The sequence below is a fragment of the Carica papaya genome, chromosome 9 (assembly GCF_054855325.1).
Source record: "Carica papaya isolate Zhongbai chromosome 9, ASM5485532v1, whole genome shotgun sequence".
Lineage (NCBI taxonomy): Eukaryota > Viridiplantae > Streptophyta > Magnoliopsida > Brassicales > Caricaceae > Carica > Carica papaya.
This window is the reverse complement of record NC_142317.1, coordinates 4265641-4289570: the sequence shown is the minus strand read 5'-3', so window position 1 is coordinate 4289570 and position 23930 is coordinate 4265641. Positions and strand designations below refer to the sequence as shown.

The window sequence follows — 23930 nt, the reverse complement described above, 5'->3', positions numbered from 1 at the left end:
TTATAATTTATTTTTGATTTTTTATAACTAAAATATTTCCCATTTAAAATTAAAAATTAAAAATTAAAAATTTAAAGGTAGTTATTTATACCATTTTTTGTTAACATTTTTTTATTAATATTTAATCTTAAGTTATTAATATTTAATTTCTATGACTTTAAATCCAACAAAAATAAAATATAAATAAAATTAAAAATAATTTCTGTGATTTTTATTAAAATATTTACAATTTTATACAATATTATCAGCAAAAGGAATAAATTATATAATTAATGAATAAATTGTAACAGAATTTTTAAATTTGATTATTATGTTAAATGGTTTAGAAAATAAGTAATATAAAATCAAGACAGCTAGCATAATTAATTTGAATATAAAAGTCAAAAGAGTTTACGATAAAAATGAAAACAGAATCTCCTAAGTTCATTTCTTCGAAAATATAAGGTGGGCCATACCATAGTACCTAAATAAAATCAACTGCAAGTCAAAGTCAACTCCGTGTGCATTATTTATTTATCATTATATTAAAATTATGCCTGTTTGTTAACTTTATTTGTTTTTAAGTCAGGTTAATAATGTATACGAAGCTTATATCGAGAAGAGAAGGGAGAGTTCCATATTGAGTTCTTTTTTTTTTTTTTTTTTAATATAAGAATGATTAAAAATAAAAGAAAAATAAAAAACTGTCATGCACAAATTTCATATTGAATTTAATTACATATGATTAATTAAAAATTATTATAACCCACCAAATTTTTACGACCAGGAACATGAGCTAACTCATTTATATTTTATAAGTAAAGGTTTCGAGTCTTAAAGAACAAAGTTAGTCCATGTATATTTTTAGTGTCATTTAACATTAGATAAAAGCGACAATAATAAAATAATTGAAAACACAAATCATAATATTATGGATAAAGATAATTTTTTTTTCCATAACTTCCCAATAAAGTTTACGGGTTATTAATGTAATGATTTTAAACAAATTTTTTATGTGTATTAAGAGAAAGATGAAGATTCATGAGAGACATATAAAAATATAGCATATTAAAGATAATATTAAGTTTTGATCTTATAAAGACACGATAGATGATATTAAGTTTGGAATTTTCATGTTTGAACAAGCATCCTCAACAAACATACAGTTTACTAATTTGAGCTACTTTGTAACAACCAAATATTTCTTTTTAATTTTATTATTATTATTATTATTATTTTATTTTAATTTAATGTGTTCTATATAAATATAATTAAGTGTTATTAGAAATTAATTTAATTTGATAGAAATAATAATAATAATAATAATAATAAAGGGTAAAAAATTATTTAAGGATTTAATTGAAAATAATTTTGGAGAAAATTAGTGAAAATTTGGATTCTGGAGGTATTTTTGAAAGAAAAATCGAAAACCGGATGGTCAAAACGCAATTTAAAAAAGTTGTGCCACGTCAGCTGCCCGATCAGTATCCCCGACCAACCAGGACGCGTCAGGTGGCAGAGATGCTGACGCGGGAGGGAGCCACGTGGGCGATCCGCGTGCGCGCGATCGAACGACTGAGATGCGTTCCCGTGCGCATGGACGGACCAGATCAAAAACGTGCACGGACGGCCCAGATTGCATCACGCTCTGACGGTCTAGATTGAATCGCGTACGGACGACCCAAATTGAATCGCGATGAATGGTCCAAATTCATTTCTTATTTAATCGTGATCGGACAGTGCAGATTAAAAGTGATAGATAGCTCAGATCAAAAGCAGATGAGTATAAATAACCTCATCCGCACCCAAACCCTAACCCTAGCCGCCAGAACCCCTCACCGCAGAAGATAGCCCAGCCGCTGGGGAGCCGACCGCCGCCGTACCGGAGTAATTTCTGACAGCCAAATGAGGTAAAAATTCTACCCTTTGTTCGGAGTTTGATTCTAACCCACTTATGACCAAATTGGAGCGAAAACACCGGCCAATTAGCCGGAAAACGCCGCCGAAGCTCAGCAGCGCCCCTGCAGGGTGTCTCAGTTTTTGCCTCCAATGAAGCCTTTCTCGATTTCTGTTCGATGTGATTTTTTCACCATTGTGATCATCGTTTCCTCCTCTACAGGTTGACCGGAGCAAAACACCCAACCGTGATGTGAGTCGGAAGAGCCGCCGCACCGGAGAGGCCCACCACCGGTAAGTTTCGGTTTTCTGTATTTTTTCGACCCACCGAGGGCCCTAAGTGTATTTTCTCACAGGAACCGATGCAAGTTTGGCTGAATTCGGCTGAAAACGACCGAAAACAGTCAATCCGAGGTAGATCGCCGTCGCGAGTGGCGACGCCGTCACCGGAACATAGCAGATCGCCGGAGCACGGCGGTTAAAATTGGCTGAGTAGGCCCTGAGTCTGATTTTTGGGTTATTTAAGACATGTGTAGGTACCGTAAGCGCGTTTTAGTTCCCGAAAAAAAATTCAGGGAACCTAGGGACCGCTCGTAGTGAAAATCTAGTTTTCGATGTCAAATCAAGTTATAACAGTCCCGGAAATTCAAAATGGAAATTATATTATAAATATTAAATGCGGAAGCGAGATTAAAATTTCGGTTAACATCCCTTACACGAAAACCAAAAACGTACTTAAAATATAAAAGATTAAACTAACTAAGAGAGAAACTCGAAAATAAAACTATGAGTATGACTACAGAGTCTCTAGGCATCCCCTTCGTCGTCCTCCTGCGGAACGGGCTCGGGAACCATGTCTTCCTGATCTGAAATGGTTAAATAAGGAGTGAGCTATACTAGCCCAGTAAGAACATCACGATATCTCACCGTCACGGAGGTAAAGGTGGGTAGAAAAACATAAAAGACCAATGGAGCATGATTTACAACAAATCCTTTTATTTATGATAAAACCTTTACCATCCACTTACCTCGGTGGAATTCATGAAACAATATAAGAAAACAATAACAATATCACAATCATGGAATAATATAAGCTGTAAAACATAGCACTTATCACGCCTTTTGTAATTCAATCATTATACAACATATCCTTTTCTCATTTACCAGCCTACTAGTATCCATGGGGGTCCATAGGGGTCCCGCTACCCGTTAACCTTTAACATTCATAATCAGTTTCCAGGGCCGTCCCCATACCCCGTCCGGTATGGGTGCCAAAACCATAAACCTCAATACCCCGTCCGGTATGAGGGTGAAACGGGCCGTCCCCATACCCCGTCCGGTATGGGCGCCAAAACCATAAACCTCAATACCCCGTCCGGTATGAGGGTGAAACGGGCCGTCCCCATACCCCGTCCGGTATGGGCGCCAAAACCATAAGATCTCCATACCCCGTCCGGCATGTGAGACCACAATCCCGGTAGGGTTCCCTACGGACCCGGTCCGTCCACCATCTCCCAGGATATCTAGTCAGGCTAACCCCATCATACAATTATCAGTCTACACAATCTTTCATTTTCCTTTTCCTCAATAAGCATCATCAATTCACATTTAAGAAAGCAAATCGTAATTCACGCCAAACAGACAACATACAGTATCAGTTCTTCAGTCTTTCAACCCATAAATAAATAAAACAGTAATATATGCACTCGAAACTATAAAATGAACACATCAAACCTCATAATGTATTTAAAGCTGTAAAACAGGCCAAATAACAGTAAATCATAAATCACACTAGACTCGGGCTCCATTAGCAACCTTAAGCAATTTCACACATGCGTTAATTCAAGAAATACCGTTTTATCATTTTGAACTTTAATACCGTGATAGGAAATAGGGTGAGGGGTCCTTACTCGTTTTCGGGATCCGAATACGATTCACAGTGCGCCTACAGGCCATCCCTAATTTTCCCTGAATTTTTTCCGGGGAACTGAAACACACCAACGGTACCGGCGGCGGTGCTCTCGGGTGCGACGGCTCTCCGGTGAGGTTCGTGCTTTGGTGATTTGGCTCCGATCAATTGTGCAATGAAGGTTGGGTCTCGGTGATGATAAGCTGCAATGTATATGATTGCCGCTCGGAAATTAAGGACAGCAGAGAGAGAGCTTCTTCCGTGACAGAGATGGCCTGAGTTGCTTGGAGTCGCGCTGAAGAAAATACAGAGATGGGTGATATTTGTGTTTATGTCAATAAGTAGAGGCCAGTAATTGGTTCTGCGAGTAGAAGGGAAATAAAGAATGAGAAGAACAATTTGAGGGGATTTTTTTCTAAGTATTTTGAGAAGAGTCCATGGAGAAGATGAGCTCTCTCTCTCTTCTCGGCCTTCTCTCTCTCTCTACGCCCCTTTTGCCTCAAGGATTCCTCCTTTCTCTGTTTTCGAGTTTCGTTCTTTATAGTGGAGCGAAGCTATTTAGATCAGCATCCCCGCACTGAAGATTCTCCAAAAATCACGAAAACCCATCTCTTCCCGCTCGCGACGTACACATCCTTCCTTCCTTCTTCTTCTCCCGTTTTCTGCGCCACTACGCCGCTTATAGTGGAGCGAAACTGTTTAGATCAGCATCCTTGCACTGAAGATTCTCCAAAAATCACGAAAACCCATCTCTTCCCGCTCGCGACGTGCACGTCTTTGCTTCCTTCTTCTTCTTCCGTTCTCTGCGCCACCATGCTCTTTTTTTTTTGGCTGGATAAAAAAAAATTAATGAGGTAATTACAAAAATGCCCACGTTTTGGGCGTTACAACTCTCCTCCCCTTAAAGAAATTTGGTCCCCCAAATTTGCCTCTTACTCTTGATCGAACAGATGGGGATACTGGGCTTTAAATTCTGATTCCAGTTCCCAAGTAGCCTCCCTGGGCGTGTGGTTCTGTCACACGACCTTTATAAATGATATTTCTCGGTTGCAGAGTATTCTGCTCTCTCGGCCCGTGATACCGACCGGTACTTCTTCATAAGACAAGTCTTCTTGGAGTGGAAGCGGTTCATGAGTCAAGACGTGAGAAGGATCCGGGTTATACTTACGTAGCATAGATACGTGAAACACATTATGAACCCGGGAGAGCTCAGGAGGCAGTGCAAGTCTGTAGGCAGTGGTACCAATCTTGTCTAAGATTTCAAAGGGTCCAATATATCTGGGATTTAATTTTCCCCTCCTGCCGAACCTACTAATTCCCTTGAAGGGGGTGATTTTAAGAAACACCCGGTCGCCTTTCTCAAAGGCCAGGTCTCTCCTCCGGGTATCAGCATAACTCTTCTGCCTACTCTGAGCTGTCTGGATGTTTTTCTTGATCTTAACTATCTTGGACGTGGTTTCTTCTACCAAATCCGGGCCAAACAATCTTCTATCGCCCACTTCTTCCCAACAGATCGGTGACCTGCACGGACGCCCGTATAACGCCTCGTATGGGGCCATGCCGATGCTTGCTTGGTAACTATTGTTGTAAGCAAACTCTATCAGGGGTAGGTGGTCGTCCCAATGGCCCCCGGAGTCAAGGACACAAGCTCGGAGCATATCATCCAGCGTACGAATTGTCCTCTTTGATTGTCCATCGGTTTGGGGGTGGAAAGCAGTACTAAGAGACAGCTTTGTTCCCATAGCTTGCTGGAAACTATTCCAAAACCGAGAAGTGAATCTGGGATCCCTGTCGGATACCACTGTTACTGGAACTCCATGCAGTCTGACTACCTCCCGGATATACATTCTTGCCAACTTGTCCAAAGGATCAGTCATTCTGATGGCCAGGAAGTGGGAAGACTTAGTGAGTCGGTCAATAATTACCCATATAGCATCATGTCCCGATCGTGCCTTGGGTAGCCCCGATACGAAGTCCATGGTGATGTGTTCCCATTTCCACTCTGGAATCGGTAAAGGCTGAAGTAACCCGCCCGGGCGTTGATGTTCTGCTTTGACCTGCTGACATACCAAGCACTTAGATACAAAGTCGGCTATATCTCTCTTCATCCCGTTCCACCAGAACCGAAGTCGCATAGTTTGGTACATTTTCGTACTTCCTGGATGCATGGCGAACCTTGAACTATGGGACTTTGTCATGATGTCTCTTCTTAACTCACTATCGTCTGGGACACACACTCTGTCCCTGAAACGAATCAATCCGTCGGCGGAGATCTGAAATTCTGAGCTCACTCCCTGTTCTGCACTCTTCTTGCGGGTTACTAGGGCGGGGTCGACTGACTGGGCTTCCTTTATTCTTTGGATTAACTCGGGTTGGACTGCTAGGTGGCCCAAACATGTGACTCTCTTCAGGTCTCGCAGGCGAACCTGCTGTGTAGCCCTAATGGACCTACATTCTGAAACCATCAGATGGGCTAGGGCGCCTGCACTTTTCTTGCTGAGGGCATCGGCCACCACGTTGCCCTTACCTGGATGGTATAGGATGTCACAATCATAGTCCTTGAGGAGTTTCATCCACCTTCTCTGACGCATGTTGAGATCCTTCTGGGTGAAGATATGCTTCAAACTCTTATGATCGGTGTAGATCTGAAAGGTCTCTCCATACAAATAATGGCGCCAGGTTTTCAAGGCGTGTATGATGGAGGCAAGCTCCAAGTCATGGGTAGGATAGTTCTTCTCATGATTCTTTAGCTGTCTAGACCCATATGCTATAACCTTTCCATGCTGCATTAGGACACAACCCAGGCCCAGATAGGAGGCATCACTATAAACTGTGTACCCTCCTGATCCACTCGGTAGAGCCAGCACTGGTGCAGTAGTCAGTCGCTTCTTCAATTCTGAAAAACTCCTTTCGCAGTTCTCATTCCAATCAAACCTTGCATTCTTCTTTGTGAGTCGGGTTAGAGGAGCCGCTAGGCTGGAGAACCCTTCGACAAACCGGCGGTAATAACCTGTCATCCCTAGGAAACTGCGAATTTCCTTAACTGTTGTCAGCCTTTCCCAACCAAGTACCGCTTCAACCTTTTCGGGGTTCACTGACACCCCTTCCTTCGATATAACATGTCCTAGGAAGGCGGTTTGCTCGAGCCAAAATCCACACTTGCTCAACTTTGCATACAACTTATTTTCCCTGAGTACCTGTAGGACTTGGGCAAGATGACGAGCATGTTCTTCTCTACCTTTTGAGTAGACTAAGATATCATCGATGAACACGATGACAAATTGATCCAAGAACTCTCTGAAGATTCTGTTCATTAGATCCATAAAGATGGCCGGGGCGTTGGTTAGCCCAAACGGCATAACCAGGAACTCGTAGTGTCCGTACCTGGTTCGGAATGCCGTCTTGGGGATATCCTCCGCTCTTACCTTTACCTGATGGTAACCTGATCGTAGATCTATTTTAGAAAAGATCTGTGCACCCTGCAACTGATCGAAAAGGTCATCAATCCGAGGAAGAGGATATTTGTTCTTGATTGTTACCTTGTTTATCCTTCTGTAATCAATGCACAGTCTCAACGTTCCATCTCCCTTCCTTGCAAAAGTAACCCCGGCACCCCATGGGGAAACACTGTGCCTAATGAAGCCACTGTCTTGTAGCTCAGTGATCTGTTTCCTTAGTTCTTCCATCTCGATGCGACTCATTCGGTAAGGAGCTACTGAGATGGGCTGGGTACCTGGCTGTAAGTCTATGGTGAACTCGACCTCCCTGTCCCTTGGTAGACCGGGCAGTTCATCCGGAAATACGTCTGAAAAGTCCCGGACTACTGGAATCTCTTGGATACAAACTTCTTTCTTGGGTTTACCTAGTTAGAGAAAATACAAGATTAAGGCACTGGAAATCAAGAAAAACTTGCCATTCGAGAAACCAGTACTGGATAATTTTATTAACTTGTAAAAGGCTCCTCGTTGGGAGGATTAAATACAATCTTTTTATTAAAGCAGTCTATGGTGGCGTGATACGCCGCTAGCCAATCCATTCCTAGTAAGTATGGATAATTTTATATGTATTTCTTTTTGAAATTCCGAGGTCGTTACAGTGAGGCTATCATCTTACCAATTTATCAAATCACATCTCATTCATATTTGTCCTTAGTCTACGTTACCAACACAAACATAAATATATAAAACAAGTAACGTGCATCTAACAAAACAAGTATATCTTATATTCCTAAAATCAAACAGTAGTGAAGTAAGCAGTGACACATGCATTTAAAACCATAAAATAGATAAACCAGATACCATAATGCATTTAAACTGTAACATAAATCAAACAGGAATCGACAGAGAAATGTGTCTGGTTCGGGCTCCATTAACAACCGTAATTAATTATGCATATCTATTTAATTTATACAAAATATAATATTATCATTTATTCAAACTTCAATTCCATGATAGGAACTAGGGTGAGGGGTCCTTACTTAATTTGACGTCGAAAAATATATTTTCACTGCGCCTACGATCGGTCCCTGGGTTTCCTGAATTTTTTATCGGGAACTGAAACGCGTTTATGGTACCTACACATGTCCGAAATAACTCAAAAATTAGACCTAGGGCCTATTAGGCTAATTTTGGAATTCTAGCACGAAGGCGCCGCCACTCGCGGCGGCGATCCACCTCGGGTTGGCTGTTTTCGACTGTTTTCGGTCGAATTTAGCTAAACTTTCATCGGTTCCTGTTAGAAAACACACATAGGGCCCTCGATGGGCTGAAAAAATGTGAAAAACTGAAACTTACCGACGGTGGGACTCTCTGATGCGGCGGCTCCTCTGGCTCATGTCGCTGTTGGGTGTTTTGCTCTGGTCAATCTGTAGAGGAGGAAACGGTGATGATAACAGTGAAAAAATTACATCGAATGGAAATCGGAAAGGGCCTCATCGGAGGTAAAAATCGAGATATCCCGTGGCGGCGCCGCTGAACTTTGGCGGCATTTTCTGGCCAATTAGCCGGTGCTTTCAATCTGATTTGGCCATATGTGGGTTTAGAATCAAATTCTGAGTAAAGGGTAGAATTTTTACCTCGTTTGGTAGCCGGAAATTGCTCCAGTACGGCGGCGGGTGACCGCAGTCGGCTCCCTGGCGACTAGGCTATCTTCTTCGGCGAGGGGCTCTGGCGGCTAGGGTAAGGCTTTGGGTACGGATGAAGTTATTTATACCCATCCGCGTTTGGTATGAGTCCTCCATCGCTTTTAATCTGCACCTTCCGATCGCGATTAAATATAGAATAAATCTGGGCTGTTCATCGCGATTCAATCTGGGCTGTCCGTGCGCGATTCAATCTGGACCATCCGTGCACGATGCAATCTGGACCGTCAGCGCGCGCGGAAACGGATCTCAGCCATTCGATCGCGTGCATACGGATCGCCCACGTGGCTCCCTCCCGCGTCAGCATCTCTGCCACCTGGCACGTCCTGGTTGGCTGAGGCTTCTGACTGGGCAGCTGACGTTATAAAACTTTTTTAATTGTATTTTGACCCCCGATTTTCAATTTTTCTTTTAAAAATACCCCCATAACCCAAATTTTCACCCCTTTTTTTAAAAATTATTTTCAATTAAATTCTTAAATAATTTTTACCCCTTATTATTATTATTATTATTTTCATTAAAATAAATTAAAATAAATTAAATTCTATTAATACTTATTTATATTTATATAGAATAAATTAAAATAAAATAATAATAACAAAAATAAAAAAGAAATAGTTGGGTGTTACAACTCTTCCCCCCTTAAAAGAAATTTGGTCTCTCAAATTTGCCTCTTACCCTCAATCGAACAACTAGGGGAATTGGATTTTAAAGTCTGATTCTAGCTCCCATGTAGCCTCCCTTGGTGTGTGGTTCTGCCATACGACCTTTACAAAGGATATTTTTCGATTGCGTTGTAATATGCTCTTTCGATCCGTAATGCCGACTAGTACTTCATCGTAGGATAAGTCCTCCTGGAGTGGGAGAGGTTCGTGGGCCAAGACATTAGAGGGGTTCGGGTTGTACTTACGTAGCATGGATACATGAAACACATTGTGGACCTTGGAAAGCTTTAGAGACAGTGCTAGTCTGTAGGCGGAGGTACCAATCCTATTTAAGACTTCAAATGGTCCAATAAATTAGGAGTTCAGCTTTCCCTTCCTGCCGAACCTACTAATTCTCTTGAAAGGAGTGACTTTAAAGAACACCCGGTCGTCTTTCTCAATTGCTAAATCTCTCCTCTAGGTGTCCGCATAACTCTTCTGCCTGTTTTGAGCCGTCTGAATGTTCTTCCTGATCTTAACTATCTTGGATGTAGTCTCCTCTACCAGCTTCGGGTCGAATAATTTTCTATCGCACACTTCTTCCCAACAAATCGGCGATCTACATGGGCGCCCATATAACGCTTCATACGGAGCCATGCCAATGCTCGCTTGGTAGCTGTTGTTGTAGGTAAACTCTATCAAGGATAGATGGTCGTCCCAATAGCCCCCAGAGTCAAGGACACAAGCTCGAAGCATATCCTCAAGTGTACGAATTGTCCTTTCTGACTGTCCATCAGTCTGAGGGTAGAAGGCAGTACTGAGGGACAACTTCGTTCCCATGGCTTGCTGAAAGCTACTCCAAAACTGAGAAGTGAACTTAGGATCCCTGTCGGACACTACTGTCATTGGGACTCCATGCAATTTGACTATTTTTCAGATATACATTCTTGCCAACTTGTCCAAGGGATCGGTCATCCTGATGGCTAAGAAGTGGAAAGACTTGGTAAGCCGGTCAACAACTACCCAGATGGCATCATGTCCTGAGTATGCCTTAGGTAACCCTGTCACAAAGTCCATGGTGATATGTTTTCACTTCCATTCTGGGGTCGTTAAAGGCTAAAATAACCCGTCAGGGCGCTGATGCTCTGCCTTGACCTGCTGACACACCAAGCATTTAGACACAAAGTCAGCTATGTCTCTTTTCATCATTCCAACAAAACCGGGATCGCATATTTTGGTACATTTTAGTGCTTTCAGAATGCATGATAAACTTTGAGCTATGGGCCTCTGTCATGATGTCTCTCTTTAACTCACTGTCACTTAAAACACACACCCTGTCCTGGAACTAGAGTAACCCATCACAAGAGACTTGGAATTCTGAGCTAACTCCTTATTCTGCATCATTCTTGAGGGCTATTAGGGTGGGATCAACTGATTGAGCTTCCCTTATTCTCTGTATTAACTCGGGCTGGACGGTCAGATGACCCAAATATGTGACTCTCATCAAGTCCTGAAGTCGAACCTATTGCGTGGCCCCAATTTGTCTGCATTCTGAAACCATCAAATTGGCTAAGATACCTGTATTTTTTCTACTGAGTGCATCGGCTATCACGTTGTCCTTACCCGGATGGTACAAGATGTCACAATTATAGTCTTTAAGAAGTTCTATCCACCTTCTCTAACGTATGTTGAGATCCTTCTAAGTGAATATGTGTTTTAAACTCTTGTGATCGGTATAGATCTGAAAGGTCTCTCTATATAAATAATGGCGCTAAGTCTTCAAGGCGTGTATGATTGTGGCAAGCTCTAAGTCATGAGTGAGATAATTTTTCTCATGACTCTTTAATTGTCTGGACCCATAGACTATGACTTTTCCATGCTGCATTAGAACACAACCTAGGCCTAGATAGGAGGCATCACTGTGAACTGTATATCCCCCCGATCCACTCGGTTATAAGGTCAGCACAAGTGCAGTAGTTAGCTACTTCTTTAGTTCTGAAAAATTTCTTTCACAGTTCTCATTCCACTTAAACTTGGCATTCTTCTTTGTAAGTCGGGTTAGGGGAGCCGCTAGACTATAAAATCCTTCAACAAACCTGCGATAATAGCCCACCATTTCCAGAAAGCTATGGATTTCTTTAACTGATGTCAACTTCTCCCAGCCGAGTATTGCTCAACCTTTTCAGGATTCACTGATACTCCATCCTTTGATATGATGTATTCTATGAAGGAGGTCTGTTCAAGCCAGAATCCATACTTACTCAACTTTGCATACAACTTCTTTCTTCTGAGAACCTGCAAAACCTGAGCTAGATGGTGAGCATGTTCCTCTCTGTTTTTTGAGTAGACCAGGATGTCATTGATGAACACGATAAAAAAATTGATCCAAGAATTGTCTAAAAACCCTGTTCATTAGATCCATGAAGATGGCTGGGGCATTGGTTAGCCCAAATGGTATGACCAGGAACTCATAGTATCCGTACCTGGTTCGAAAAACCGTATTGAGATTGTATTCTGTCCTTATTTTCACCTGATGGTAACCTGATCGCAGGTCTATATTGGAGAAGACCTGCGCACCCTACAACTGATCGAAGAGGTCATCAATAATGGGAAGGAGATACTTGTTCTTGATTGTGATCTTGTTCAATCATCTGTAATCAATACATAGTCTCAGTGTTCCATCTCTCTTTCTGGCAAAAGTGACTCTAGCACCCCAAGGAGACACACTATGTCTGATAAAACTACTATATTGCAATTCAATAATTTGTTTCCTTAGCTCCTTCATCTTAAAGCAGCTCATGCAGTAAGGAACAACCGAAATAGGTTGGGTGTCTAGCTGTAGACCTATGGTGAACTCGACTTCCCTGTCCACTGGCAGTCTGGAAAATTCATCTGAAAACACATCTGGGAGGTCTTGGGCTACTAGGGTCTCTTGGATATAAATTTCTCTATTATGTTTTCCTAGTTAGAGGAAACAATCGAGAAAAAGGATTATGTAGTAAGGAAATACAATGAGGGGATAATATTCAAAACTTTTATTGGCTTGTAAATGACTCTTCGTTAAGAGGCTTAAATATAATTTTTCTTGTGGGAATAATCCCAGTGGCATGATATGTCGTTAACCAGTTTATCCTTGAAAATACAACTGGGTCCCCAATTCCAACCTCTATCAAGCCTATCATGGTTGAAACTAAGTCTCGGGGAAGAGGGGCTAGATTGTGCTAGGGGTAGACCGGATGGCCCTGTGGTGGTAATGGATGACACGGAAGAGGTACCGGATTATACTGTGGTGGTGCTGGGTGATGCAGTTGGGGCACTGGACCATATTGTGAGATGTCGGATGATATGCCAGAGACGTAGGGTTGCATCGAGCTAGTATTAGATCCTCTCGAAACGACCTGTCTCGGGCTGCCCTATCCCATAAGAGGCTTCATCACCTCGTGTCTCCGTACATTATGTTTCACAAAGAATAGTTGAGTGATAATTTATTATTTTCGGTGTTTCCTAGGGGTTTTGTGTGAGGGACGGCTCAGATTGAATTTTACTCTTTGCTCAGAATTTGATTCTAAACCAACATATGGCCAAATCGGAGTGAAAACATAAGCCAATTGGCCGAAAAACGCTGCCGAAGCTCAGCGGCACCGCCGTGGGGTGTCTCAATTTTTACCTCCGATGAGACCCTTTTCGATTCCCGTTCGATGTGATTTTTTCACCGTTGTAATAACTGTTTCCTCCTCCAAAGGTTGACCGGAGCAAAACACCCAACCGCGATATGAGCCGGAGGAGCTGCCACATTGGAGAGCCCCACCATCGGTAAGTTTTGGTTTTCTGTGTTTTTTCGGCCCACCGAGGACCCTAAGTGTGTTTTCTTACAGGAACCGATGCAAGTTTGGCTGAATTCGGCCAAAACGACTGAAAACAGCCAATCTGAGGCAGATCACCGCCGCGAGCGGCGGCAGCGTCGCTGGAGCACGGCGTAGCCGCCATGCCGGAATTCTGAAATTGGCCGAGCAGGCCCTGGGTCTGATTTTTGGGTTATTTGGGACATGTGTAGGTACCATAAGTGCGTTTCAGTTCCTGAAAAAAAATTCAGGGAACCTAGGGACCGCTCGTATACTCAGTGAAAATCTAGTTTTCGACATCAAATCAAGTAAGAACCTCTCACGCTAGTTCCTATCATGGAATTGAAGTTTGAATAAATGATAATATTATATTTTGTACAAATTAAATAGATATGCATAATTAATTATGGTTGCTAATGGAGCCCGAATCGGACACTTCTCTGTCGATTTCTGTTTGATTTATTTTGCAGTTTAAATACATGATGGTATCTGGTTTATCTATTATATGGTTTTAAATGCATGTATCAATGCTTACTTCACTACTGTTTGATTTTGGAAATCTAAGATATGCTTGCTTTGTTGGATGCATGTTACTTGTTTATGTATTTATGTTTGAGTTGGTAACGGAGACTAAGAACAAATAGGAATGGATGTGATTTGATAAATGGATAAGATAACAATCTTACTAGATATCCTGAGAGATGGTGGACGGACCGGATTCATAGGAACCCTACGTGAACGTCGTCTTATACCGGACGGAGTATGGAGATTTGTTCATTTGGCACTCATACCGGACGAGGTATGGGGATGACTCGCTTCACCCTCATATCGGACGGAGTATTGAGGTTTATTATTTTGGTGCTCATACCGGACGGGGTATGGAGACGATCCTGTAATTAAGATTATTAAGGAAAATGGTTCACGTGTAGCGGAGACCCCTATGGATCCCCACGGATACTAGTATGCTGGTAAAAACGAGAAACTGTGATAATCAATTATTGTTAATGAATATGGGCTTATGATGTGTTTTATATTACTGATTATGCATGAAATTATGATCTGTATGATGTTATTGTCTTTATAGGTTCTTTTTACAGGTTCTCCAAGGGTAAGAAAAATGGTAAGTGGTTTTAATTTAAATAATTGTATTGGTTTAAAATTTGTACTCCATTAGTTGTTTTCGGTTTTCTACCAACTTTTGCTTCTGTGACGGTGATATAGTGTGATGTCCTTATTGGGCTAGTATACCTCATTCCTTATTTAATTATTTCAAATTAGGAGGACCTGGTTCCCGAACCCGATCCACAAGAAAATAGCGAGTAGATGCTAGATACTTTATAGTTTCTTTTATTTTTTCTATTTTTCGTATTTTCTTTAGAGAACTTATTCCATGATATTGTTTAGTACTTTTAAGTTATTATGTAATGGATATTAACTTTAATATTTTATTTCGCTTCCGCACTCAGATTATTATATATATTTTCTTTTAAAATTCCGGGGCCGTTAATATACTTTTTCTCTACATGACAATACATTCATGCATACATTTGTAGCGTCTTGAAATTAACAAACACAAAATTATATATATATATATATAATGTATTATATGTTATAGACAATAAATTACAGTAGCAAAAAATATTGATTATTTTCATACTTGATATAGATACATGTACAACATGCATGTCAATCTAATTTAGTTATTTTTTTTATTTAATATGACTCAATAATTATAGATGTATTTAATATGTTATATGTAATATCTTTAACTAAAAATATTTAATTATAATAACAAAATTTTTGTAATTAATAATATTAGATTTTGATCAGAATATTCTATGCCCATACTAATTTTATAAAAATTTTATAATTATGTAAAAATATTATAAATATTATTTTACATAAACACAAGTTTTATAAAACTAAAATAATTTGTAATAGATATAAAGATATAAATTTTTGTGGTGAAAAATTTACATGATGAATAAATAATTTTCATAAATTTATATAGTACATAATTTCAGAGTATGTAATTAACTAAAAATTCAAATGTGTAACTATTATATATATATATATATATTTATGTTAAACTAAAAATTAAATTCTATTTTTATATTTCAAAAGTTATTAAATAAATATTATTTTTTATTTTAGTTTATTATATATTATTACTTTAACTGAAAATTTCTAAATACTTATTATATATTAATTATATACTGATCGTATTAAATTTATTCAGTATTTAAAATAAAAAAATATTTTAAAAGTTTATATATTAGCAACAATAACTTGTTAAGACTATTTAATTAAAATGATAAAAAAAAATTCAATTAAATTAGGATCAAATTATATAAATAGTTAAATTTTATTTGTAGCCAATTAAAAATGAAATTTATATTAAAGTATATTTATTAGCATATTAATTTATTATCATATTTTACAATCATTTAAGATATTAAAATATTATAAAAAATTAAAAAATCATGCAACAAATCTTGATTTCCCTTATGTACATATGTATAAGATTTTAATTATATGAGATAGTATATGCTTAAATTTTATAGTAATTAATATATATTATATATTTAATTATAATATACTTAATAATAATTAAAATAAATTTTTAATGTTGATAATATATTAATTACATAAAATATCGTATATTCAAAATTATTTTCATCCAAAATAATCCAAAGTCAACCTGCAGCCAAACGCTCCGACTTCTTACCGTATTTCCATGTTTACCCTCATGAGAAAGACAAATGACCTCGGTTCGATCCCGTCCCTCAACTCCCCGTCTCTCTGCTATTGATCCCAAGACGCCATTGACGATGGATTCCGGAGGTCAGCTCTCCGTCAAGACTGTTCTCTGAGAATCCTCAGAACCAGCGATTCGCGGGAACATGCTTTCTTTCTAATCAGGAAAGAGAAGAAAAAGAAATTGCTCTCATAGAAATGAGGTCGTCTTCGGATAGAATTAACGTAGCTGCGAGTGCTCAAAGAATCGATGTAGATAATCGAATTTCTCTTCGTTTCTATTACAGGATCGCCAATAATATTCTTAAGCAGGTTTGATTTACTTATTTTGCATCTAAAATTTCATAGCATGGTTTTTAGGTTGTAGGTTTTCTGGTCTTTGTACTTGTTCAAAGTTTAAACCTACTGAATTGAACTGTCTACGACTATGTCACCTTTCTTGCAATTGTGATGTTTTTGGCCTTCGTACCTGAATGTAGTATAGTTCTGTCTTCTGTGAAGCTAAACACGGTTGCTTCTATTCTGGGGGAAGTACTGGAGAAAGATAATACCATTTATCTTGATGTTGCTATTTGATACTAACCAATAAAAATTGCCCGCGGTCTTGTTCCCTTAGCTAATACTGATTTATGAACTGGACCTGTCGAACTTTGGTTGGTTACAGCATCAAATTGGGTGTGCCATGTTGTTCAAAATCCTTCTACAGAGGATTAATCCTGAGGTTTTATTTTTCAATTGATGGTTTAAACATTAAACTATCGATCAGTTTGTTTCTGGTTGGAGCATTTGAAAGAATCATGGAAGTTTCTGTTTCCAAGTGTACGCCGAAAATATTTGCTAGCACTTGGGACCATTTCCATAGGTTTGTCAAGTGAGAGATATTGATCTTTTTAAGTTGTATATTGATACTCTAAGCACAAACCTTAGCTTAACTAAGGGAGTTATTTGTGGCAAGATGTGACTGTTCTTGTCGGAGCTGCTTTGATGCCAGTTTTAGTGGTGTTTGAGAATGTCTTGATCAACTATAATTCCTGGGTTTGAGTTTAAAAGCTTCATAAGAATCATTTTGTAGAGTAATTAGTTTGAATAGTATAATTACTTGAAAATGCACTTCATCAAAAATATGTGTTCTCTGTATCCCTCCTTATGCTAAAGTCTTGTATTTCGCCTCTAGTCTTTGGCTTAAGCATATTGTCTAATGCAAAAGTCATATCGATGGACCATACTCCATGCAAGACCTGATATCATCATATATTTGAAAAATCATCTCTGTATTTTCTACATATTATTAATCTTTTAGTCATTTATGATCTTCCAACTAATCTTTTGCAGAAAAATTACCACTTATTATTGCTTCTTTTGCATCTTAAATTGTGCAGAACTACTTTATTTTTCATCACATGTGCTACAATACTTGTGTTTTGACAGTGTTGTGTGGATGTATTATTTTTATTTTATCTTTGGCTTTGTATGATATCCTTAGTAGTGTGGATATACTCCAAAGTAATTATACTCTTTCTTTTTTTATTTCTTATTCTACATTCCATCCTCAATCCTAACATACTGAATGTATGTAGGCTGACATATTTCGGGAAGAGAAAAATGTACCAGATCTATATATCATGCTCTTAAGGTTTTCAAGGTAACAAGAATTCATAATTCAATTCAACGTATAACTTAACAGATCTTATTTCAATTATCTTCTTATTTTGTTTACCTAGTATAGGATCTGAAACTACCTGGTTTTTTTTTGTGTCTTTTCTTGTTTGCTTCAGTTTGGTTGTTGAGACGATACCATGCCATCGAGATTATAGAACTTCATTACAAAGCAACAGAGATTCTTTGAGAAAGGTTATAACAGTTTCTTTTTTTTTTTTTGGGGGGGGGGGGGGGGGGGATGAGGGAGGAAAGGAAGGGTAAATCCATTTCATGGCTCAAAGTGTTGGTTCAATTTAATATAATTTTTCTTTTTATTCTTCCAAAAATTAAATTCTTTCTGAAAAAAAGATTAACATCAAATTCTTGTAGAAATTACCGGATGTCCTAAATGAGCTGGAGAAGTTGCAGCCAGTGGTTAAACAAAGGATCAATGAACTTAACACAAAACACACTTATCAAGCAAATGTACAGGTCAATCTTCACAAAAACAGTTCCTTGGAGTGGCCTCCTGTCCAAAGGCCAATCTCGAGTAACTACAGTGTGACAAAGGTATAGATGCTTCATTGCACCAGTTCTCTTATCTACTTACACAGGCTACAGACATGTGCGCTATATCATCTTTACCAATACTTTTTCCCTAGTCAGTTATTGTTCAATATCATTGATCGATGACTGTGGAAACCTATTTCTAATAGATTGTGTCATGTAAACCTGTTCATGGTAGATTGATCTCATCATACTATGACAACCTATTTATTTAAAAAAAATTACGGAAACCTATTCCTAGCAGATTGATCCCAGATTGCTTACACAAAATAGATTGATACACAAATTATAAGGAGTGCATGGAAGAAAAAATTCTACTTGGTGCTGTTGATATCTCTGTAAGATTTTGTTAAGTATTCCTTAGATTTTGTGCCTAGATTCGCTACTTTTTTGGTCCAGGCAGTGACACCAGTGGCAAATGGCTATCAAGTTTTAGCAAGTCAGAAATTCACCCATGCCAAGCCCATTGAAGGGCAATTTCGCAGAATGTAAGGTTTTTTATCTCCTTGATTATTCTGCATTGAGTACTGCTCTTAGTTCAAAAGGTGAAGTGGCACTATTTTGTGCATATTGCATTTTCCTTTCACCTAGATTTTGGAGTTGTTTGCTGCAGGCATTTCTCATTGTGTTTAAGCAATTACCTACTGCGCCTATGTTTGAAATTTAATCATACTCGAAAGTTCTAATTGGTGTTGAAAAATCAATTATTTTTAATTTAAGTGCCCTCTTATCTAAAAGAAAATAATTTAAATGCCCAGTTATAATATGAGCGTTGATGATAAACTAACAGATCTCTTAATGCATTGGTTACATATCCAAATCTCTGGAAACAATTAACAGGTATCTGATATTTGTTTACACACAGGAAATGGTTACAATTATAAATGGTGGTAATGTTGATGATGATTTGTTAATATTACTTTTGTAGTAAATGGGCTTTTACTAAATAATTTCGTGGTAAGCTGGTGTTACCTATCTAACAGGAATAAACAATTATTAAATTATCTGGCTTTCCATTCAGCCAAATGATTGAGAATCTTTTGTTTCCTGAAAACTTAGATCAGTAAAAGCTACATGGAAACTTGATTTTCCAATTGTCCTCCAAATCCATGTAAGAATCCTTTGAGCAAAAGCTATGTGGAAATATTATGCTGCATAATTTGTGCTTTTCTTTGCATATTGGGGTTTAAACATGAAATATTTTCATTTTTATCTTTTTCCTTAAGTTTTTTCAGTTATACCAGCCAAAATTCACTTAATCTCTTTTTTTTTTTCCATTTATTGGAGAGGTTGTAATTTGTTGGAAATATCTTTTTCTTGTTCTATCTGAGGTTTCTTTATGTTTCTCTCTTTCGGATTAAGAATTAATTTCTTTGAGCATGTAAAAATGTTGGCTTGTTTTTATGAATTTATTGGTTCCGGCTTGTTTTTATGAATTTATTGGTTCCGGCTTGTTTTTATGAATTTATTGGTTCCATTAGTACCTTTACCCTTTTATCTTTTGTCTTTCTGCTTCTCTAGACAAATAAACTTGCCGCGTCCGAATCAGGAAACTCTCCACAGACATTCTATTTTAGGTCCGAATGGACTTGGTGGGCAGTGGCAACTGCCTAAGATTGATAAAAGGGTACGATTGCGTCTATCTCTTCATCAGGCTGTTTACACAGAAAGCAAGCTGACATTTATTATCTCAATGCAGGTTGAATATCCAAGTAATATCGATCTGTCTCCAGTAGAAATCCCAAGGTTAGACTACTAACTGGTTTTAGAAGTACTTCTTCCCAGTGCATTTTGAGTTAAATTCAGTCTAGGTACTGGCTGATGTATCATGAAAAACTTTTGAGGGGAATCCTTTTGCCAGGATGCTGTTATGTTTGCTTTTATATTTATGAAGTTGAAAAGCTTACTGCTCATTCATTTTGTCTGGTGATTTGTGTGGGAAAGCAGTCTTTTTCCGTCCATAGAAAATGGACATATGAAGAAAGATCACAACAATGCAGAACTGGAAATATCAACAGTTGAGTCTAGTCTTAGCATCAACAGTAACGGGCCAAAGTGTCATGCTGAGGAACCTTGCTCTATGATTTCCTTTGAAGAATCAGACACCCTTGTTCATACTGATATCATCAGACAACCTTCGCCTCCACCTGTTCTTGCAGAAGTACAAGATTTGATTCCTGACATGTCTCCCCAAGCTACTGACACTGAATGTAGACTGGAGAATTCATTTCCAGATAATATTCTTCGTTCTGAAGCTCCCCTACAACTCCACATTGTAAGTTTCTCTACATGTTGGGGTACTTATTTGTTTTGCAATGGTATTATCTATAAGTTAGTCGCAGTGCTCGATATTGCCGTGGGTTTTTTTCCTTTGATATTTTATTTCATTTGCAGTCAACTACAATGATGCAGAACTTCATGAAGCTTGCCAAGTCAAATACTGACAAAAATCTGGAAACTTGTGGTGTGCTTGCTGGTTCACTTGTAAGTGCTAATAGAAATACAGAAATTAGTTAATACATTGGAAATATTTGTTTTCAACATTATGAATCACTACAGATTCACATACTTCTTTTTTGCAGAAAAATAGAAAGTTTTATGTTACAGCTCTCATTATCCCGAAGCAGGAATCAACATCTGACTCGGTATTTTGGTTTCATTATAATTGGCACCATCTAGTTCATATTCACTGCTTGGTATTTTCAACTCTTTTAAATTAAAAACTCTACTTCATACTTTATTTTCAGTGTCAGACGACAAACGAAGAGGAGATATTTGAAGTGCAGGATAAGCAATCTCTTTTCCCCCTTGGGTGGATTCATGTGAGTATTTGGTATGGGCACTGAATGTTAATTATTTTAACTTTTTGCTGAAGTGGATCAGTATAGAGTTCTCCTATTGCCCTGTTTCTATTTTTTAATTACTAGGAAAACAATATTTGCATGCATGTCTAATGATTTGAATTCAAACTTGACTGCCAAATGTTTTGATCTGCTTAGATCAGTTATGCTTGCACTTCTTCTGGTTAGACTCATTGCATTGCTTGTGTTCTTGTTATCTTCGTCTCAAGCATGCAATTCTTTCTGGCTATTTAGTTCAATTTCCACAGCTTCCTACTGCTCTAGTTAGAGTCCAGTTAATTGCATATTTTTTATGTTCATCAAGTGCAGAGAATGAGTATATTATTATATCTTGATTGATTGCTTAGATCAGTTACTTCTGCTTTTCTTATGGTTAGGTATATTGCAGCACTTTTGTTCTTGTTACATTCATCTCAAGCTAACCATTCTCTTTAACTATTAGCACAATCTCCATAACTTACTGTCGTTCTAGTTACAGTCCTGCTTGGTGCATATTTTTCTAATGTTCAAAAGTGCAGAAGATATGAATAGTATTTTATTTAATTAATTGCTCACCATTGTGTACTTTTTCAGACGCATCCTACACAGTCTTGCTTCATGTCGTCTATTGATCTTCATACCCACTATTCATATCAGGTGTGTAAGCCTTTATTCATTATTGGAAATCCTATGTTTGTTTCAGATGATCTTTTGTAAGTGAACCCTTAAAATTCTTGGTTGCCATTTCATTCTTGATTTATTCTGCTTGATGACTGCTGATCTGTTGATTGAACTGGAATTTTTGGTTACTGTAACAGTTAATATCAATTAGTAAATGTTGTTTGTACACTGTTGTAAGGAAGCCTATGAAAGTTTATTATAGGAAGAAGGGTAAAAGTGTAAATAGGTGCAAGTAAAGTGAGCAATTCTCTATTTTAGTTTTAGCATAGTTTTTGGCCTAATTCTGTTGTAACATAAGGGCGCATCTAACTGAATGGCCGCCTCCTAGACCTATATAAATGGCTCAAGGTGGGAAGGAAGACAGATTCAATTTTGAATTCAAATTCCAAATTTAAATTCTATCTGGATTCCCTCTTTCCCTCTCTACCTTTCTCTCTCTCCCTCTCCTTCTCCCTTATCCCCTATTCTGCTTTAGTCATGAACCCATGAGCAAAGTTCCTGACTACTGTATGTTACTACGGATTTCTGTATAGACCCTTTTCATCCAAGAAATTGGAAAAAAAAAACAGACTATTCGAATTACAATTAACATTCAATGTCAAATTTCAACTTTCTTTGCCATATCGATCCATGCTGGATGTCACCATAAGTTTCTTCTATAACAAATTTGAATGACACTCTAATGTAAGTGTGGAAATAATTTATCCCCATTTTGCCAAGTAGACTATATAATTTGTATGAAAACGTCTTCTCTAGTAGGAAAACTCTCAGGCTATATTTGGTTCAATTTAGTGTTTATTCTTTTAGTATAACATACAATATCTTTGATATGTAAAATTGAATTATAAATTTTTCATGTTTGATTTGCAGTATTCAATTTCAGTCCTGCATTCATCCCTCAGAGAGAGATTTTTTATTCCTACTGGATTAGATAGCAAGTAGATCTACTTAACCTGAATTAGGAATGGAAATAAAATATTATTGTATTCCAGTCTTAATCCATTTTTACTGTATTCTTATTACAATTCTGCAAAATTAGTATTTTCTAACCAATTAGCCTTTTACGTGTTTTGTTTCTTTTCCTCTCTCTCTAATATCTCATAAAGTTTTAGTATAATCCCCTCAGATAATTGTATTTTTTTAGTGGAACCTAATTGTCCTTTGTTAGAAGAGGACCATAGGCATATATATACACATATATGTATATATTCTTTTGGTATTCTCTTTGTGGGTCACGTAAATGAGGGGTCATTTTCAGATTATGTTACCGGAAGCTGTGGCAATTGTCATGGCCCCAAGAGATACTTCGAGGTAAGAAACTTTCTTGTAAGATTATATGTATACTTCCAACTCAGTGCATATCTAATTCTTTGTTTTCTGCATGCAAACAGATCCCATGGCATTTTCCGGTTGACCACTCCGGGTGGCATGTCGGTCATAAGACATTGCCAGCAGCGTGGCTTTCACCCACATAATCAACCTCCAGATGGTGGCCCTATTTACAAGGCATGTACAGACGTATATATGAATCCCAATCTAAAATTTGATGTAATTGATCTTCGATAATTGTAGTTCCTATTGGGAAGGGTAAGGATTTTCTTCATTGCAATTATTCATTTACCATGCGTGTACGATTATTGTCTTGTCCCCATTGTATTGTTGGCCCCCTTAAAATCTAAAACATTGAAAGGAAAAAAAAAAGGAGGGGATACATGTGTTTTGTATATCTTCACTAGAATCATCGTGAGGATTAGGCTGAATAGCTTACCTCCATATATTGATACAGTTTGGAACCTGTTTGTTCTTTTGTCTCCGAGATTATCACATGTATAGGTTTTCTTAGTAATAACATAGAAGTTTTCGGTACCTTCAAAGTACCGTATTTCTCCATCTTAGCGGTTAGAGAGAATCAGATCCAATGAGTTCCGAGTGCTACTGACAGCTAGTTGAAGCAAAATTGTAGAGTATTTGGGTGTAACTCTTTTCCTAAATATTATGATATTTGAGTTCCAATAAAAGATTTATTTGAATCTTATT

The 23930-nt window shown here is 38.0% G+C and overlaps 1 protein-coding gene across 3 annotated transcripts; it reads left to right on the top strand.

Moving 5' to 3' along the window:
* The first annotated feature begins 16213 nt into the window (after positions 1 to 16213).
* On the top strand, positions 16214 to 23688 carry AMSH1 (associated molecule with the SH3 domain of STAM 1). Of its 3 annotated transcripts, none has more exons than XM_088211318.1 (14): positions 16214 to 16479; positions 17745 to 17809; positions 17943 to 18018; positions 18196 to 18375; positions 18772 to 18860; positions 19894 to 19999; positions 20072 to 20118; positions 20320 to 20647; positions 20785 to 20856; positions 20955 to 21017; positions 21120 to 21194; positions 21807 to 21869; positions 23152 to 23204; positions 23285 to 23688. In XM_088211318.1, exons 1-14 carry the CDS (start codon positions 16366 to 16368, stop codon positions 23457 to 23459), a joined length of 1506 nt encoding a protein of 501 aa, XP_088067444.1. In that variant the 5' UTR covers positions 16214 to 16365; the 3' UTR covers positions 23460 to 23688. The 3 variants fall into 3 exon arrangements, 2 of the variants coding, with proteins under 2 accessions (XP_088067444.1, XP_088067443.1); XM_088211317.1 differs by having other exon boundaries at positions 20767 to 20856; XR_015816296.1 differs by lacking the exon at positions 23285 to 23688 and having other exon boundaries at positions 20767 to 20856; positions 21120 to 21205; positions 23152 to 23189.
* Positions 23689 to 23930: the final 242 nt, after the last annotated feature.